The sequence below is a fragment of the Magallana gigas genome, chromosome 10 (assembly GCF_963853765.1).
Source record: "Magallana gigas chromosome 10, xbMagGiga1.1, whole genome shotgun sequence".
Taxonomy (NCBI): Eukaryota; Metazoa; Mollusca; class Bivalvia; order Ostreida; family Ostreidae; genus Magallana; species Magallana gigas.
Window position 1 is genome coordinate 7,797,433 of NC_088862.1, and position 20,855 is coordinate 7,818,287.

Sequence of the window (20,855 nt, forward strand, 5' to 3'; positions counted from 1 at the left end):
GAAACTACATGTAATTTTTGTCGAAATGTCTTTTATATAAAGGAAGTACGTGTTGTTCGTAAAGGTTATTTACATCCCGAATTAGTTTTCTCTTAATCCTTTATTTAGGAAAATTCAATTGTTTCTCCCAAATGTTTCTCGTGGAGTAGTACTACTAATTTTACAGGTGAATGATTTACATGGCAGGTAAGATAAGAAAAAAAAAGAAGCCCGTACTAGATAGGAGATTGTGAATCAATTCATACCTATAGAGAACAGATAGTGCATTAGCAGTGATTAGACGAGTGCAATAGCCCATCTTGGCATTGGCATAAAATCACCTGACCCAGTGCTAAATTTAATAAGTGAGGATAATATGAAATGCGGAAAAAATATTAAACAAAAATTAAAAAGAAATCTAGTCTGCGTCATGGGTGTATGGGATTCCGATATTGTCTTTGTTCATTTGTTGTGTCTACAGAAAACGAAAAGATTGTATATTCATAAAATAGCGTGGGACATATCAAATTAATCTTAGAGACTTAATCTTAAAAAAGATGGATTTATCAACAACATCACTTTCGTATAGGCCTAACCTTTTTCAGTAGAATAAGTCTTTAAAATCCGGAAAAATACTACGCTTCTGTTTTAATATCTATTCTTCTCAAATGCACAATCACCAAAGCGTTTGAAGAAAAGCAGGGTTGCCTTCAAAATAAAGTGACAGTATTGACTATGAGGTAAAATACAAATGCTGCACGTGGGAAACAAAATGTCAACACATCTAAAAGAACCCTCGTTAAGAAACTTAACGACGGGAGATTACGGTAGATTAAAACCCCACCAACACCAGGTATGTTCTAAATTCCTATTTGTGAGCTTCGCGAGCGTAGCTCGCTATGCTTGCGAAACTCAATGGTTTATAACACTGTAACAAGTTGATGAAATTACCAACTCCTGTGACCACATTAGGCAAACCTACTTCGGCTAATCAGGTAGATAAAAAGAGAGCTATACATGTATGTATAACGTTAGGTAAATCAAGCTACATATGTTTAGGTAAATTTAATGAGTGTACTCCGCCTGTAGCTATCAGCTGGCTATAGTCGTGAAGAAAAATATAACTTATTTACTGATTGAATTCGTGTTTTTGTTACTAACTTGGTTTATGTTATATTAAATTGTGCTGATTAATATCCACTCAGACTCTTCAGTAGACTGTGTTTAGATGCGATATGCTGCTTGCACTACCTATAGTAGCTGGAGAGCATGTACTCTCTGAGTGTATGTGTACGTTCCACATCTTTTATACTCTACAAGTGCATAGTTTTTATAATGAAAAGATTAAAGATATAAATCCTGAATTATTTCAGCCTCTGCAAGACCTTACGAAACCACACATTGATTCCTTCAATGCATTGATCCATGGCGGGTTATCACGAGCTGTGCAGGTAAAATATCTTATAGTCTGTCCCAAGATATTGCTTCCATCAATTTTTGATGACTTTTAATAAAAATACACATACCTGTGAAAGAAATACAATTGAAATCGATGAAAGGGAATATCTCCAAGATATCTTCATTGAACAATTATCCCTTTTCACTCATAAAATTTCACAGGAATGAAAACAATTTTCTTACAGAGATTTATAATGGGGAATGTTTACATCTTCTCTCCATTCGGAAGTACTCGGGGAATCCTTGCGCAATTTTTTAAACATTATCATCCGGGCTTATTAATGGCTGATGCAATGCAAAATCTCCGTAGACTTACAATTTTGGGATGTGTATTGAAACCTGAAGTGGTAGAGGGGGCGTTTCAAAACAGATAATCTGGACATTTTTCATATAAGTGGATGAAAGAGTTTGAGCACAAAGATATTTACAATTATTGAAATATCAAGCAAAAAGTGGTGGAAGCAAAAACTCGGGACAGAGTATAGATTCTATAAACCAACTTTTATTCGTGTGCGATAAGTTTTCGTGAGAGCATTATTGTGGCTAATTTTTCTCACTGCGAACAAGTATTTGCCATATAGTTGTAATAAAAAAACCCCAGGTGTAGATAAGGCTTGGTCGTGAAAATCAGTTGTCGCAAACCAGTTCATTTTGGGTAAATTTCGAAATAAAATGACTACGCAGCAATGTTAAGGCTTCCCGATGCTAAAATACGGCTGGAAAACGATATTATTTCAATCATCGCAAAAATACTTTGACCGGGAGTATTTCTGAAAATCTATGTTACATTTATTGACACTGATGTTAAACATTATATATGATGCATTTTGTGACGTCATATGTTGTTTGTAATCACGTGATGGGCGAATCCTAATATTGCAAATGATCTTTTTAAATCGCATCGGCGCAGGTGATTAATGACATTAAATCAAACATATTTTTAAGAAAAATCCTTTGTTAAGTCATATACTTTGAAGTTCTTGCTCGGGAAAGAAATAGATATTTCGTTTATCGAAGATATTGTTGAAACATTCCAGAAAATCATCAAAATAATGCACATTTTTACTTATCAAAAGCGATTTTCAAAAAATTGGGGTAAATCCGTAGGTTTCCGTAGCACGTTTCACAGTCGTACTTATATTCTCTACCATTTTTGCGTAAAATGTTCTAAAATTATGTTGATCTTTCACCTGCGCCAAGCTGGTTTTACATGCATTAAAATTTCTTCATTCAGTTGTTTACACGTAGCAGGGAGAGTCTCCAAACCACTAGTTTATAAATTGTCTTTTACTTATAACGAAGCTTTACAACTGCCGATTATTTGATACTGGTTTTCAATATGAATGAATTCTGTACGTCCAGCATTAACGGCGGCATCTATGTAAAGGAAACATGCGGTTTTATAGTGGTTTGATGTAATTCACTTTTAACGTTGTATACATTCCCTGGGACCTATCGACAGGAATGCAGATCGTGACGTCAAAGTTAATTATGACGTCATATCGTATGAAGTACTGACAAGTGACTTTCTACACATCGCTGTAAAATCCGTCGGGAAGCCTTAACATGCCCGCGTATCGCCATGAATAATAGTTAATTTACAGTAATTCATTTTCTTTTCACCATTTTATGTCTGTAGCTCCCTGTCAGAAAATATTGGATGGATGTCCTGGGAGCTACAGTACTTTATGTGTTCAAAAGTCGCAATTTATGCTGCACAAAAGGTTGCGCTAGTTTTGGACTGATCAATGCAATATTTGGATGTGCAGTAAATTGCAACTTTCTACCACATATGGAAGTGTAGATTTCAGGTTGTCCATCCAAATTTTTTCAGGCAAGGAGCTAAGGACCTGCAGCTAGATTTTAAAATTTGTGTGTGCACAAATTTAATCAAAAAAAAAAAATGCTCAAGGGCCATTTCACATTAAAATGATATAGTTCATGCATATTATAAAGCTTGAAAATAATCATTTTCAATCTCCCATTGTTTTGAATCTATTTTTCAGACTATTCCTCCAGTTGATTTTGCCTTGCCAAATGGAGACAGGATCGCATTTAAGATGCTTGTAAGTATATGGTACAATTTTACCAATAATTTCTTTCTTGATGAGATCTATATGGATTTTTGTTGGTGTATGTGATATGTTCATGAGAAAGCAGAACTCAGTTTTATGTGTAATACAATGTACTGTAAAACGAGAAAATATGGCGCACTACAAATTTTAGCGCCTTTGGCGCAACTGCCTCTGAGCGCTAAAATTAATAGTGCGCCAACGATTTTCCATATGTATTAAATTTCTCCAAACAATAACGTCAGTCCATTTTTAAGGCTATATAGAAGTGTTCATTTAAATATCAGATGCTGTCGGTTCTGTTTGTTTAAACAATTACACCGGTAAACGGTATGGGTTATCGGGTATAAGTGCCTAAACATGGATTAATTAATTCAGTTTTAATTGCTTTTTAATATCTCTCATTAGCACCTTGAAAATTGGGCTTCTCCCCATGCCACTTCCATTTAGCGCCTCGAGGTGAAAATATGATTAAGCGTGGCGATCGTTGACGCTGACAATACATGATCATACATAATTTCTTTGATCTCTGATTAGTGAATATAATGATAACAAGACGATACCTATTTTTTTGTGTTATTTTGATGTAAAATTATTGTGAAAAAGATCCTCTCATGGTGATCGAAACTCGTGGTAATTGTAGCATTCGATTTCACTTTTAGTTTCGGGACTCTTGTAGTGTTATCCAAGTTGACACGTTAAATTCAAAGTCCGATAACTCAAATTTGTTTACCAACAAAAATTACACATCATCGCCAATAAATGAAGTTTTCATATCTATCTACTGACGATTTACACAAAAGTAAGTGTATTGTTCTCAACGACAGTTTACCGTGCATGCAAGCGAGATAGAAATCAAAGTCGTTGTGTTCACGTGCTTGAGTGAACACAGAACTAAATTGTGTGCGTGATCGTTTATCAAACAACAACATTTTTGTATTCTCTATTAAAGAAAAGATGCATGCGCTAAAATATAATTGCGCTAATGTACTGGCACTTGCATTTGCGCTAAAATACGTATGCGCCAAATTTTCTCGTTTAACAGTAGTTCAAAGTTACATCTTAGAGCAGTATGTAAGATCAAAATGACTTTGTTTGCATATCCTGTAATGTGCACTGTCAAGTTTATTGGGTTTTTTTTTAATTCCTCAAAATATTACAGTATTTTATATGAATGTAAATGTAAGGTTTAATACAATTTTATAATACATGTATGTTTCATAGGATGCCACAATATCATATCCAACAGTGGATTTAGGAAATAAATATGCACAGACACTCAAGGTTTATCCAGCAGAGGTAAGTGTTTACTTTAATTTATTAACAATATTCAGCTGATCTAAAGTTTCTTTTTTAGACTATGTAGCTGTTATATGTGAAGGAAAAAAATCCTAAAAATGGAACAAATCAATACAGAAAAAAGGGGGAACTAAACAATCTTATTTTATTTCATGGAAACTGATTAATGTCACCATGAATAAGTTTGCAGTTAATAGAGAATAGATTGAATCAGTGTGTTCAGCTTAACCAAATACTGACATTAATCTTTTGCAGAGATAGAGATAGAATCAGTACTGTAATATATATGTGTACCTGTAAAATAGCATGAGAGCATATACCATACAATGAATATTAAAAGCATGAATGAATTAGAACTATTGAAATCAACTAAATATGAAAAGCATGAATGAATTAAAACTATTGAAACCAACTGTTTTAGTACTAGTGTCTCAAGCTTTGTACTTTATCCATGTCATGAGATTTGTATTGTTTGAATGTTGTGTGCTTTGTACTGTTATAATGTTTTGAGGTCTGTATTGTTTCAGTGTCGTGAGCGGGGGAGTTCCTACCTGGGCAGTCTGAGCATCAGCATGCTGTGGAAGGTGAATGGAAGGATACAGGGCACAGTCGAAAGGAAGATCGCTGATGTCCCCATCATGGTCAAGGTGAGGTTATGCCATGTAATGTATATATAGTACATAAACAGGTGCTGTACAGTCTGTACATCTATTATTCACTTCTCTACATGCATACTCGCTATAAATCTAAAGTATTTGGCAATACAATACTTTGCTTTCAATAATATTTATCTCATTTGAGTTTTACATAATTTCATGAGCAATGGTCTTACTTACTAAATTGATGCTCCATTGAAAAACTCATTTAATTTTGTTTCATTGCCAAATGCAACAACAAAATCTATTAATGTGCAGGATTGCATTGAGATTGTAGTTTTTGGATATCAATAGAATCAATTGAAAGTACAATATTATAGCATTTTCTACATTGATTTTCACAGGACTATATATGGTATGGGCCTAAAATGGCCCCCTAAAAGGAATATCATTATTTTACTGTAATTCTTTGTTTTCTTTGTACAGATATATATGTGATGTTTTACTTTAATGTTCATTTTGATTCAAGTGCCCACAATTTAGAAATACGGCAATGTGAAGACAGCTATTTCCCGCCATTTTTGCATTTTAGCATAAAAAAGCTTGTTTTCAAGAAGTTTTTCTTTCAGGAAACAAAGAGCGCATGCTTGAACCAACAAAATATTTTAATCAGAGATGTATCTAGCCAAGACTAATAAGTGACAAAAAATTTGTCCTGGTTCAAGCGTGCGCTCTATATTTCCGATTCGTAAAAAGATGAGAAAAATGTCAATTTCGACTCATTTAGATTGAATTTTTGAAATAGCGTCACTTCTGACGTCATATACTGCAAGTGAGTGCAGATAAATCCAACAAATATGTGAAAAATATATTTTATATGAATTCTTATAAATTATAACATAACATTTTATTGCAACCGAAACACTTAAAAAATGGTGAATTATGGGGGCCAAATTTTACTCTTATCATATATAGTTCTTTACACTAATTAAGATAATTATATTGCTATCCTGTTTTACAGTCTAGCGTCTGCAATTTAAATGGTCTGAGTCCCAAAGAGTTAGTGCGGAGAGGTGAAGAGGCAGAGGTAAGGGAGTTAATGCAAGTTCAACAAATCGATATTCCAATATTATGTTAATTTCTATCCATTATATTTACATGACTGTTTGAATTTTGTCTTTGAAGCTGATGCATTAATATTCGGTTGCATGATTTTTTTTTTCTGCCTGCAGGAAATGGGAGGGTACTTTATTTCTAACGGCAATGAGAAAGTGATCAGAATGCTGGTCATGCCGAGGAGGAACTTTGTAAGTAGTCAACGGCGACTGAATGTCTACCTATTCATGCCTGTTTTCAGATTGTCATTTATCAGGCAATCAATACAGGTTCTGGGCCCAAAAAGTTTAGTACACCTCTCTATATAGGGATTTCTTTTCAAATTTCCTGGATAAAGGGTCATACATCAGGGTCACAGCCAGTAACACAAAGTTGATTTTCTTCTTCAGTGTTTTTGCCCTATTAATTGTGTATAAGCTTGTTGAATTCATGTGTTCAAATTTCTTTATGTGGCTACTTTAAAAATTTAGATTTATAAAGATTTTCATGGAAACAATAAGATACTTTTATATATATGTGCAAAGATATTAATTTTTTGCCCTTACTTGTACATGTAAAATGAAACAGAGTCCTATAGCAATTAATATGATAGTGCTTTTAGTAGATATAATTTCCCATCTACTGTGGAATCATCATTGTTCGTGGGGGACCAATGTTTGTGGCTTTCGTGGGTAACCCTTGCACCCAAATTTACATCCCCTTAAACGTATATACAAGCATATGTTTAGTATTTATTTACCAAATAGAACTTGCTATTGACGAAATTACGTTCCCATGAACCAGGAAAATTTTGGCGACCCTTGAACATTGACCCCCACAAAAAAAATCAGTCACACTAAATGTAATGCACCATACCCCTGTCACCAGGTAATTACTAAAAGAACTTTATAATCAAGTTATTCAATCATGTCCACAGCCCACCTGTATAAATCGTCCATCCTGGAAGAACCGCGGGAAACAGTACACAGAGTATGGTGTGTCTCTTCGCAGCGTAGGGGATGACAACATTGGAGTGGTAAGGACTGACAGAGTAGCCAATCCGAGTCTTTTATCTGTGAATTGTAGCCAATCAGAGTCTTGTATTTGTAAAATTGTATACATTCTGAGTGTTTTGTTTAGCCAATTAGAGGCTTGTATTTGTGAATAGAAGCCAATCACATTCTTTTATTTATGATTGGTAGCCAATCAGATGCATTTATTTGTGAGTTTTAGTTATTTGAACCCATTGACATCATATATTTTTTTATAGAACAATGTTCTTCACTACTTGTCCAATGGATCGGCCTCCCTTTGCTTCAGCCATCAGAAGGAAATGTTCTTTGTACCTGTGGTCTTCATTCTCAAGGTAAAGAGTCTCTCTGGCACACATGTACATGACATGATATTAAGATACATGGTGATGTCACATAAAATTAACAAAGAAACCAACCCAAGAAACATGCTTCAATCTTCAGTCTTCTTTGCATCATAATATCTTTTTGATAATGAAATATTTAAGCATGAGGGATGAATTTGACATATAAGATGATTTTGTTTATCTGCTGATTTAAGTTATATGTAAATGTTTGGTTCAAACTTAATTTCCCATTTACTCACACCTTAGATGCAAGTTCATTACCTCCATCATCAGTTTTGTATTAGATAAATGACACTTGAAGTCACAGAAGATTATTGGATTGTTCATGATGTTAGAATGGGCAGTTGTTCTTTATCTGCACAATTATTTTAGCTAACTGTAATATTGTACAATGTATTTAAAAAAGTTATTCTAACTTATAGGCTTTACACAATGTGACAGACAAGTTTATATATGATCAGCTGATCCAAGGCAAGGAAGACAACTCCTTTTACAAAGGGTAAATACTAAATATTGATCATATAATACATATGTATTGTTGGGCCTTAGCTCTTCCCCATCTTGTGTCAAGATTGCATTTTGAGATAAAAACCAAGACCTGCATAAGAAACAATATGAATTTAGTCTTTTTCAATAATTATTACTTTTTTTAAATAGGTCTGTATTAAAAAATATGGTGTTAAACATAATAGGACTTTTGATGTTAACTTTTCTTTTATCTGACTTTACGTTAACAGGTGTGTCATAGCCATGTTACGTCATGCCCTATCAGAAAATCTTACCACCCAGAAAACGGTGCTGGCGTATATGGGGGAAATATTCCGTGTGAAACTTAATCTCCCACCCTGGTACACCGACCAAGATGTGGGGGAATACTTAATCAAGTAAGTCAGAAGTAGAGGGGGGAAATGTTTTCACAAAATATTCAATGTGAAACTTAATCTTCCGTCCTGGTACCGTACTCTGTAAGTAAGTCTCACTAGTGGGGTTTGGGGGTGGGTGGGAATGTTTGGGGGAAATATTCCATGTGAAACTTTATATCCCACCTTGGTAGATTAACAAAGATTTGGGGGAATACCTAATCATGTAAGTCAGTAGTAATGGGAGGGGGAGAACGTTTTGGGGAAATATTAAGTTTGAAACTTAATCTTCAAACCCTGGTACATCAGCCAAAAAGTGGGGAAATACCAAATCAAGTAAGTCAAGAGTACAGATGGAATATGTTTTGGGCAAATATTAAGTTTGAAACTGATCTTCAAACCCTAGTAAATCAACCAAGGAGTAGGGTAATACCTTATCAAGTAAGACAGTAGTAGAGGAGGAAAATACTTGGGGGAGGGGGGGCATACCACTGGTGAAACTGTATGAGAACCCTTTTTCTTCTTTTGACTGGTCTAACATGTGCTCTGTGTTGCATAGATACTGTATATTGCCACAATGTAAAACAAATTCTATTGACCGGTCTAACAGGTGTTCTCTGTGTTGTAGGTACTGTATATGTGTACACCTGGACAACAATGTGGACAAGTTTCACCTCTTGGTGTAAGTAACCTGTATATTATCAATTCTTGATTAAAAGTGGAAAATTATCATGTGTGTAAAAATCAAAAAAGCATCTGACAGAGATTTAAAAATTCTCCATTTTATTCTTCTGACAGTTGTTAACTGTATAAAAATTGCAACAAAAATTCAGTGAACATTTGTTGCTGCAAACCATTTGAACACAAGTGAATCACAAAACAAAGTCATAGCCAAAAAAAAAATTGGGTTTGTAGTACTGAGTATTGACTGTATCTGTTCCAGCTATATGACGAGGAAGCTGTTTGCATTTGCCAAGGGTGAGTGTGCGGCTGAGAGCGCGGACAATCCAATGTTTCAGGAACTGCTGCTAGGGGGGCAACTGTATGGGATGATTCTTAAGGTGAGATATTGTCAGATACATCCTTTAGGTCTCTTGATAAATGTCTGCACTATTCTAGGGTTGTATGGGATTATTCTTAAGATAAGAAATTGTCAAATATCTTTTGGGTTGTAGAAAAGTAAGAAAATCAAATTATATTTTATTTTATATTTTATATAATTATTTTATATTATATAGTTTTATATTGTCTTTAAAATGATAATGATGATTGTATAAAAATCATTTATTAGAATATTTTGGTATTTTGTTAAAAGCATCACTGAATACCCTTGCTGTCTGGGACTTCATAATGCTCTTAGACTAAGTAATTTTAGAAGTACCAATATTGAAGGATAAACAAGTTATTATCAGAAAAAGATGATTACTGTACACAGGGATATATTCGCCCATGTTGTCAGCATGCGCATTTAAGACTGGGAGAACTCCAATGTCTCAGAATGTCTCTCTTTAAATACAACTGTGTCTGGGTGAATTCAAGATGGGGCCAAACTGTTTCCAAGTGTAGAAGGGCCAAAATGATACAGGGCAAAAATAACCCTATAAACAGATACGATGATTTTTGTTGTTGTTAATTTTGCAGGAAAAACTCCTCGACTGGATGATATCTGTGAAGAGTTCTATTGATAGGACTGCTAAAAATTACAAGGAGCAGGAATATGTCCTTACAGAGGGTGAATATTCTGTGTCATATGTTGGGCATTTATTTCTGATTGTTAGTTAATATTCTACTGAAAGCAATGGTTTAGAATCAAGATTTCATGAAATATGATCCTTGTTTTTTAAACTGTCTACAGCATAAGAGTACATGTAGCCTTTTGAAAAATTTAAAAGTAATGAATATTAATGAAACGAATTCGAAGGAATTTTAATGATGGATAGCATGTGTGGTTCGGCTTATTGCTTGTAAGTATATATGCGAGACGGTAGCTGTTGGGTTTTAATGATAACTGATTAAGGTCAGTTCTTTTTAGATAAATTGATACAAGTTGGAATCAGAATATGACAAGTTTCTGAGTTATAAACTTATATTAAATTGTTTTGATTACTGAGATTATAAGCTGAGGTTGTTTATTTTTCAGAAAAATTGAACGAAAAAAGTATGACTATGTTCCTATTAAATTAAATAAAAATTCTGCAAGTTTTCTCGTTATGTCATATAATGGAACTGGAATTCAGTTGTTTGAATATCTGTGAGAGTTGATCCAAAAGTTTTGTCACAGTTGTGATAAAGCTATTGAGAAAAGCCAATCTAAAGGCCCAAAAATTCGTTAGAACAGATCTGATCTAAAAATCCCATAGAAAATGGTAAACAGTTTTTATATTGCATTGCCTATGAGAAGTGCAGCAGTGTATTTTGTGATATTATTTTTGGATCAACCCTTCTATTTATTCTGTCTTTTTTCCAGCAACAATGAAAGATATAAGTATATCTTAGCTTCCTAGTTAAGGAAGCTCAGTTGTGTTTGATTGACAGTTAGGGTATTTTTGGGGTGCTTTTTACAGCAGCAATGGGTGGTATGAATACAATTATCTTGTTTTTTTAGTTAATGAAATTCTATCTTTTGATAAGCAAAGATACTTTGGATGTCTTTTTTACTATTATTTAAGAATAAGGCTTTTACTATTAATATTTTGTCTTTATAGTTTTACATTCAAGACAGTGTTATATGCTGTCTTTACAAAGACTGTTTAGCTCTTTATAAATTGATATAAGTTAAGATTTCTTGCATTGTCTGATTAAGGTTGTTTGTTTTGCAGTAACAATGAACGATGCTCTAAGACACACAACCAACATCACAAAGTCCATGGAGTACTTCATGGCCAGCGGCTCCATCCACTCACGGAGTGGACTGGGTCTGATGCAGGTGAACCTACTTGTACATCTATTAACAATATGTTGAACCATTTTTGCAAGCCAAGGGTGATTGATCCTCTTGACTTAAAGACCAAGAACAACTCATACTAGGATAAAGGACCAAAAAAATTGATTTGATTGTAATTTATTATAAATCATTTGTGTGTGATTTAAATGCTTTTTAATTTTTTTTTATTAATGTGTATTTTTTTTATACATCAATATGCACTTTTTTTCAAGATTATATACTGATTTTTCTGTTATTATGAAATTCATGATCATTTTTTGATAGAAAAAAATACAACACCCTGAAATTATATAATTTTTCAAAAAAAAAGCTATATAAATCTTTAATTAAGAAGTAATGTAAACACAACAAATTAGTCTAGAGATTTACTAATTTTTTCAAAAATTGCAATGTACATAATAACTGTAATCAGATGAAAGTATGGAAGACTTTTTCTTTATTGTTGGATATCTGATATCAGTGTTGATATCTTGAATGTTGGATTATCTAGGTCACCGGATTAACAGTGGTGGCGGATAAGCTGAACTTCTTCCGATACATCTCACATTTCCGCTGTGTACACAGAGGGTCGTTCTTCAGCGAGATGAGAACAACGGCAGTCAGAAAACTCCTTCCTGAAGCCTGGGGTAAGAATAATGGAGACACACTTTGGTAAAATAAAAAAACCAATAACAGGTGTATTTTATACCTTAAAGCTAAGACAAAAGAGATACATGATTAAATGACATTCATTAAACCAATTGCTGTTATATTTCACCAAAGTCAATTTAGCCTTGAAAAGAACAGTTATGGCGAAGGAGTTTATAGTTGATTATATTTTTATACAGGATTCCTCTGTCCTGTCCACACCCCTGATGGTAGCCCCTGCGGACTACTGAATCACTTAACGGCCCTCGCAGGGGTAAGTCTCTATGTCAAGATACTGCTTAAGATTTTTCACAATTAATTTTATCACTTTTCATTAATTCTTTATTCTCACCTGTTGTAGGCTGTGACATCTCACCTGAGTAACAAACACCTGGCCAGCCTGTTGTTCTCCATGGGAACGACCCCGTGTGACGCCCCAGCCATGGCCCCCATGTCCAAGTGCTTCACCGTATTCCTAGATGGAAGGATTCTGGGATACCTTCACGAGGACATCGCTCAGAGTGTGGAAAAGAGGCTTAGGTTCATGAAGGTCAAAGGTCTCAGTAAGGTCAGTGGACTTTGACCTTTTGTTCCATTCTGAGTTTAGAAATAAATTTTTGGCATTCATTGAAATGTTGGACATTGTTGATGAAAAAAATATTTGACTGAAATTATGATAAAGATGTTGTTATATTGATTCTGTTTGTCTCTTTTAAGGTTCCCCCAATGTCAGAAATCTGTCTTGTACCTAAAACAAAGTTTGCCAGCCAGTACCCTGGTCTGTACATATTTACAAGCACTGCACGAATGATTCGCCCTGTGTGGAACCTCGCTACAGATTGTAAGGAGTGGATAGGGACATTTGAACAAGTGTACATGGACATCTGTATCACACCTGAGGAAGCCATTGAGGGGGTAAGAGACCAAGAGATCAGGACACAAGAGAGTGCTCAAAAAAGGAAATTAATTGTGAATTATATGAAATTTGGTCATGTTTAATATCTAAAATATTTATCTTCATTGTGTTATTGATGGAACAGAATGGGAATCTCTATATGAACCCTTAACTTTTTATGAGTCTTCATTAGATATCATCATACTCATGTAACTCATGTGACAAACATAATGTTACATTGATTTTATATGTACATATGCTTATGAACAGGTCACAACACACCAGGAGCTTAGTGAGGTCTCCATGCTGTCCACTGTGGCTCAGTTTACACCTTTCTCTGACTTCAACCAGAGTCCTCGAAACATGTATCAATGTCAGGTAGGTCCTCACTCATATCAACAGTTCTCAAAACATGTACTAATGTCATGTATGTCCTCACTGATAACAACAGTCCTCAAAACATGTACCAATTTCAGGTAGGTCCTCACTCATAACAGTCCTCAAAACATGTACCAATGTCAGGTAGGTCCTCACTCATAACAACGGTCCTCACTCATAACAAGTCCTCAAAACGTACCAATGTCAGGTAGGTCCTCACTCATAACAACAGTCCTCAAAACATGTACCAGTGTCAGTTAGGTCCTCACTCATAACAACAGTCCTCAAAACATGTACCAATGTCAGGTAGGTCCTCACTCATAACAACGGTCCTCACTCATAACAAGTCCTCAAAACGTACCAATGTCAGGTAGGTCCTCACTCATTACAACAGTCCTCAAAACATGTACCAATGTCAGGTAGGTCCTCACTCATAACAACAGTCCTCAAATCATGTACCAGTGTCAGGTAAGTCCTCCAGACTCAGGAGTACGGCAATTTGTCCTCTGTCTGCGGGTCAAAGAGTCAAATATGTCCCATTCATGTGTTGCTTTTTGCTCTTTGTTACAAATGTGTACTTTTATTTAAAGACAAATAAAAAGTGAATCATGATTCGCTGTTTAATGTTGAATTCATTTACCTTTTGTTAAGATAACTCTGTTTTTGCTCCACATGACCAATTTTAGGAGATATGTTCTTCTTTTATCTTTTTACAACACATTGATATTAAATTTAATTCATAATATTGTAAGATTGTTGGTTATTTGTTTACATTGTACCCTTTTAAATTATCTGTAGCAGTCATTGTCAAAAAGAACTGACATACAATGTGTGGTAGTGATCTTGCATATGTTCTTCTTACTTTGGCAGATGGGTAAGCAGACTATGGGTTTCCCTGTACATGCCCTTGACCGGCGGGCGGACAACAAGCTGTACAAACTCCAGACCCCCCAGTCCCCGGTGGTCCGGCCGGTGATGTACGACCACTACGAGATGGATACCTACCCGCTGGGTACTAACGCCATAGTGGCTGTCATGTCATACACTGTGAGTACGACAGTGTGATACTGGTCATGTAGTACATGTATTTGGTCATATTGTATATTTAGAATGTATTTGTATACTGTGAATCAGCAAAATTTGAACATGCTTGTCAGAAGACACTTTTCTGCTCCTCAAGATTTGTAATGTATGTAGATTTAAAAATTTTAAGCCAAGACTCTGTATTTATTTGTTAATTAATACTTCATTAAGCATTAATCTCTTCCTCTGATTTTTGCACCATAATTTATTCAAACACTAGTGCCTAATTAAAACAATTGGCAGGTTCTCTTGTACCGGTACATATTGCCCCAAAAGTTCATTAACAAAATGGTTTATTCTAGGGATATGATATGGAAGATGCCATGATTTTAAACAAGTCGTCCTTTGAACGAGGGTTTGCACATGCCAGCATTTATAAATCACAGGTATGTGAAGAAATCAATATATTTTAACCAGCTGTATGGTAATGGAATCTACATTCAATTTGTAATAATTTTTCAAATGTTCCATTACTAATTGAGGATGTGAATTGTATTAATGGTTTTAACTTTGATGGCGTACATGGATTGTAAGTTAGAGCACTATTTACAGATTATTGACTTAAACAGTGACCACCATGGGCGCATTCTACAAATATTTGGCTGTCTCCCTGATAACTCTCATTTCTTGGGTGACCGTCTGACAAAGGAGGGGCTGCCCCACATAGGAACCTACTTACAGAGGGGAGACCCTTTCTACAGGTACTGCTACTGCTGCTAACCTTTTATTATTGTAATATCATTGCTAATACTGAAGTCTTGTTCAAACTATAATTTTAAAATTTAAGGTAAAATGAATTCTTGAATGATTAATATATAACAGACTGATTTAGCAAGTATGCCATTTTAAAATTATATTGTCACAGAAATCTACATATATTTGTTGCTGAAATCTGCATTTTTTCATGATTCGTGCATACTGAATACATTTCTGATTTTGTACTGTGTTTGTACATTAAGTACTTTCAATACTTTGATTTTTTTTAACTCGCATTCTCTGCATAAAAACAAGAGCTATACATAAATTTTAATGTTTTAAATATCACACTCACCCTTTACATTTTCTGTTGTTTAATTAAAAGCAAAAGCTAATAGCATTGCATGTACAATTACATGTGTAACCATAACATTTGTCTCTGAATCTTTCAGTACAATCAATATACAAACCGGTAAGTCCCGTGAATATAGCTATACCTCTGATGAACCGGCTTACGTGCACCAGATTAAAGCCCTGGGGGACACAACAGGAATACAGGAGCTGTCTCGAGTCTGTATTGTCCTTAGGGTCAAGGTGAGGGTTGTGACCTTGACACATTGTGTGTGTATCAACAAGGTCATTAGAGTTCTACTTCAATGCAGTTGTCAAGTCTCTCCAAATTATGTTTGATTTAAGGAATGGAATGATACGCTTGACTGTAATAACTTCGTGTCTAATAGTACATCTTTAGAGTTAAAATTATAAGGTTTGGGCAGTTTTTAATTTAAAAGCCATGGACGTATCACTGTAAAATTTTGTATGAAATTTAAGTTTGGTATTAAAAAGTCTGATACTTTTTTATGTGTATAGTTTTTTGAAATGGTAAAAATAAAAGATCGATTGGGAATACACAGAATTTCAAAAGCTCAATTTCTACTCAGTTTTAATTTTCATCCAGTATTTAAATTTACTATTTATTTATTGATCACATTTTTATAGAGAAACCCCATCATTGGAGACAAGTTTTCTAGTCGTCATGGACAGAAAGGTGTTTGCAGGTAAGAATCAAACTAGGTCGATCAACCTAATATCCATTGCTATGTTCACTGTCACACAATATTGAAACGCAAAAATAACCCGATTATTAATACTTTGTAACACAGAGTTTGAAATATTAACCAAGTTAAATTAACATTTACAATAGATTTAGATACAATGAGTGACAAGATAGTTGAGTTTCTGCCAAAGAATACAAACTAATGTATTGTGCTGCATTGTAGTCTTCATGTTTCTTATTCTCTTGTTCTAGTATGATGTGGCCAGTAGAGAACATGCCCTTTACAGAGAGTGGAATGACTCCAGACATTTTGTTCAATCCTCATGGCTACCCATCCAGAATGACCATTGGTATGTCTGTCTTACTAGTACAATACCAAATGAATTATAACAGAAATGTTGTAATTACAAAAACTAAAAGATAAGCTTTGGCCAAATAACAATTGTTAAAATGTTCCACTGATTTATTTTTACCAATAACATTTTGTTTCAAGAAATATATAATTAACTGTTTTGAATGCCATAATCTAAATCCACCCCTTGACAATGAGGGAAATTGAATTAAAAACAAAACGGTGGTGTGAAAATTTCCCGCGTTTGCAGTATTCTGTGTACTGGTAATTTTAAAACGGTAACCAATTACTATTTATTAGTATTTATTTCTACTTAATCAATAGAATGAATCTGCAGAAATTAACCATAAATTTACATGTATTGTTGTTTCTAGGGATGATGATAGAGAGCATGGCGGGTAAGTCGGCCTCCCTCCATGGCGTGTGTCACGACGCCACGCCCTTCCAGTTTTCCGAGGAGGAACCGGCCATTGATCACTTTGGAAAACTCCTGGTCAAAGGTAACTGTCATATGTCTTGAAATTTGAATTTAAACATATTTTATTGAGTAATCAAATGGATTAGGCAACAGGCAAAGCCTATATAAACCCTCTCCAAAATACAAATCAAGAAGTGGTGTTATAAAATAGTCATAGAATATAGTTGTGAAATTTAAGGTGATTTGCAACATTCGTTATTGTAAAGGTCAATTTTAACAGTCATTGCTGTAATTGTTGGGTTGTAGGGGTCATTTCTGATGGCCATCATTGTCATATATTCTGTTACAGCCTTGAGCATTTAAAGTACTTTGATGTTAGTGTGCATTGTTTATACAATAGTTCTTAAACTGAATTTTTTTTAAGTCTACATTTACAGCTGGATATAATTCTGACATGTTCTGTTTACAGCTGGATATAATTCTGACATGTTCTGTTTACAGCTGGATATAATTATTACGGCACAGAGAGGATGTTCAGTGGGGTAAACGGCCAGGAGTTGGAGGCAGACATCTTTATAGGGGTGGTCTACTATCAGAGACTCAGGCACATGGTGTCAGATAAATTTCAGGTACACAAATTGTCAGGACTTATTTTAGTGCTGATGTACATAATTCTGTGAGAAAAAAGTTTGAGAAAATTTTAGATGAATTAAAAAAAATCATGTATAACCAGTTCATTTGATTTAGTCAAGTGAACAAATTAGGCTTGTGATACTCAAGAAACAGTTGCAAGTAATTTTAATGAACATCATGATCATAGAAGATTTTATCCTGAAGTTCAATTTGTACTGATAGGTGGGTTTAACAGCTGATCCTTGAGACTAATTGCAATTAATTAATAACCTAACTAATTTCTATCTACATCATTATTATTTTTCAGGTCAGAACAACTGGACCGGTTGACCCCCTTACTCATCAGCCGGTCAAAGGTCGCAAACGGGGTGGAGGGGTCAGATTTGGTGAAATGGAGCGTGATGCACTGATTGCTCATGGAACATCTTATCTCCTTAAAGATAGACTGTTGGATTGTTCCGATGTCAGCAAGGTAGGAAATTACACAAGAGACCTAAACCAATAAATGTAGTTCCTTAATGTATACTGACTTTCTTTCAAGTCAGTGCAGTTTCTTGCTTTCTGCTATATTTTTCGATATCATTACTGTTAAAGTGACATATATAGACTGTAAACATCACTTTTAAACCTTGTAAAAAGAGAGATATCCATTACAAATGTATTTTGAAAGCATATTTATCGTTAATTTTGTTTAATTTAAATCAGGCAAAATTATTTACGGTAATCACAAAATGAACCCTTCACAGACCATCCTTGACATTCTGTGCAAAACTCCTCTTGTGATTTTGCTTTCTGGCTTTACAGATGGTATAAGTTTGTGTATGTGTAATGTAAAGAGTGAAGATCAGATCATATGGATGCATGTTTATTTTTAGGCCAGGGTTTGCACAAGTTGTGGAAGCATCTTATCCCCATATTTAGAAAAACTAAGGATGGGCTCAGTGACGGATGCGTCGGAGCGTAACCGCCGCTGGACCTGCAAGGCGTGTAAACAGAAGGACTCGGTTCAAACCATCACCCTACCATTCGTGTTCAGATACCTCGTGGCAGAACTCTCAGCCATGAATATCAAAGTGAAGCTTGACGTGGCCCCAATTAGTAGTCAGTGATGTGTGTGATGGGATGTTGTGTGTCGATTATAGAAACTGTTTGTGTGTGGAAGTATGTGAACAGTTATTGATATGAGAGAGAGAGAGAGAGAGAGATGTACAATTAAGTACAAACGTACCTATGAGGACTTTATTCTTGTTATGTTAATTTACCATGTTATGAATTTATGCAAATAAATTGAATAATGAATGAAGTGTTGTAAAATGATTTGTGTCTTCAAGTGTTGGTATACAATTAGATCTACATTATATAACTGAAAACGAATGTAAATACTAAGTGTATACATCCCTGCTGAGAATATGTGTAGGCCTATATTGCCTTTCATGTGCAGTAGTCTTAAATAAAATATTCTAAACAGTTGGTTTGGTAGCAACTTGGGAAAACTTGAAATTCCAATAGAAATATGATTACAGTATGTATGTATATTGTTTCCTCTCATGATTTAACTGTATATTTAAAGTACATTTTTTGCACACAACTGATTAAGCATCATCAAAAGCACCTCATGTAAACCAATAGTGTGAGGTATGTAGTTAAAATACAAGACCAGTGTTTAATGGTATATTTATACCCCCGCTCCGAAGGAGAGGGGGTATATGTTTTACCCTTGTGTGTGTGTCTGTCTGCCTGTCTGTGTCTGTCTGTCCGTCCGTAACAAAAATAACTGTCACATTTATCTCAGCAACTATTTATCGCAGATGCTTGAAATTTTTACACATTGTTTGTTAAGGCATGCCATATTGTGGGATATATTTTTGTACCAATCAGACGTCAACTTCTTGTTAAATGACAACTTTGCTTATTTTTTAACCAAAATTTTCAAACAAATTTTCGTCAAAGATTTCTCAGCAACTATTTATTGCAGATGCTTGAAATTCTTACACAGTATTTGTATAGGCATGCTATATCGTGGAATGTATTTTTGTATCAATCGGACGTCAATTTCCTGTTTAATGAGTACTTTGTTTATTTTTAGCCAAAATTTTCAAACAAATTTTTGTCAAAGAATTCTCAGCAACTGTTTATCGCAGATGCTTGAAATTTTAACACACTATTTGTTTTGGCATGCCATATTGTGGGATATATTTTTGTATCAATCGGACATCAACTTCCTGTTAAATAATGACTTTGATTATTTTTAGCCAAAATTTTCAAACAAATTTTCGTCAAAGATTTCTCAGCAGCTATTTATCGCAGATGCTTGAAATTTTTACACAGTGTTTGTTAAGGCATGCCATATCGTGGGATATATTTTTGTACCAATCGGACGTCAACTTCCTGTGTAATGACGACTTTGCTTATTTTAGCCAAAATTTTCAAACAGATTTTCCTCAAAGATTTCTCAGCAGCTATTTATCGCAGATGCTTGAAATTTTAACACACATATTGTGGGATATATTTCTGTACCAATCGGATGCCAGCTTTCTGTTAAATGTCGACTTTGCTTATTTTGCATACCCATATTCACATCAGAGCGGGGGTATCACTAGTGAGCATTGGCTCACAGATATCTTGTTTTACCAGTACATGTTATCACCTTTGGTATCCCCTTCATCTGTTCAAAGGAGTGGGGGCACTGGTGCTTGTTTCATACAGGAGGTCTATTAACTATACACAATTACACTTGTGATTGGGGGAGGGGATTATTGGAATTTTTCAATATTCAAATACTGCAAACTGTTAGTCTTTTTGGCCAGTCCACATTAATGGTTGATTCTACTTGTAATGAAGAAAATTTTATGTTTGTATAATAGCTTCTCCAAATTAAGGGTCATTTGACCTGTCATAACCCTGACCTTTGTATTCTTGTTCAGTGAAGGTCAAGGTTATAAAATTTACCTATTTCATAAATTTTATTAAAATATACATTTATTAACAAAAATCAATTGATTTTAAAAAGACTGCATGCAGAATCACACTTTTTA

General features: G+C 34.6%; 1 protein-coding gene across 1 annotated transcript; it reads left to right on the forward strand.

Annotated features, from left to right (window-relative positions):
• Positions 1 to 689: 689 nt before the first annotated feature.
• LOC105341744 (DNA-directed RNA polymerase I subunit RPA2) lies at positions 690 to 19,123 on the forward strand. Its single transcript, XM_034454013.2, has 30 exons — positions 690 to 832; positions 1,353 to 1,430; positions 3,444 to 3,503; positions 4,734 to 4,808; positions 5,336 to 5,455; positions 6,426 to 6,491; positions 6,637 to 6,711; positions 7,437 to 7,535; positions 7,770 to 7,865; positions 8,300 to 8,376; positions 8,615 to 8,761; positions 9,366 to 9,419; positions 9,681 to 9,798; positions 10,379 to 10,469; positions 11,557 to 11,663; positions 12,172 to 12,307; positions 12,509 to 12,582; positions 12,670 to 12,876; positions 13,026 to 13,223; positions 13,474 to 13,581; positions 14,452 to 14,628; positions 14,967 to 15,050; positions 15,217 to 15,365; positions 15,813 to 15,954; positions 16,360 to 16,418; positions 16,670 to 16,767; positions 17,144 to 17,269; positions 17,689 to 17,816; positions 18,128 to 18,292; positions 18,696 to 19,123. Exons 1-30 carry the CDS (start codon positions 731 to 733, stop codon positions 18,927 to 18,929), a joined length of 3,450 nt encoding a protein of 1,149 aa, XP_034309904.2. The 5' UTR covers positions 690 to 730; the 3' UTR covers positions 18,930 to 19,123.
• The last annotated feature ends 1,732 nt before the right edge of the window (positions 19,124 to 20,855 follow it).

Bases quoted from the DNA above. Each gene is read 5' to 3' on its own strand.
- LOC105341744 (XM_034454013.2), top strand. From the start codon at position 731: ATGCTGCACGTGGGAAACAAAATGTCAACACATCTAAAAGAACCCTCG. The intron at 10,470-11,556 runs GTGAATATTCTG...TTTGTTTTGCAG, and splicing joins GGAATATGTCCTTACAGAGG to TAACAATGAACGATGCTCTA. The intron at 16,419-16,669 runs GTAAGAATCAAA...CTCTTGTTCTAG, and splicing joins GGACAGAAAGGTGTTTGCAG to TATGATGTGGCCAGTAGAGA.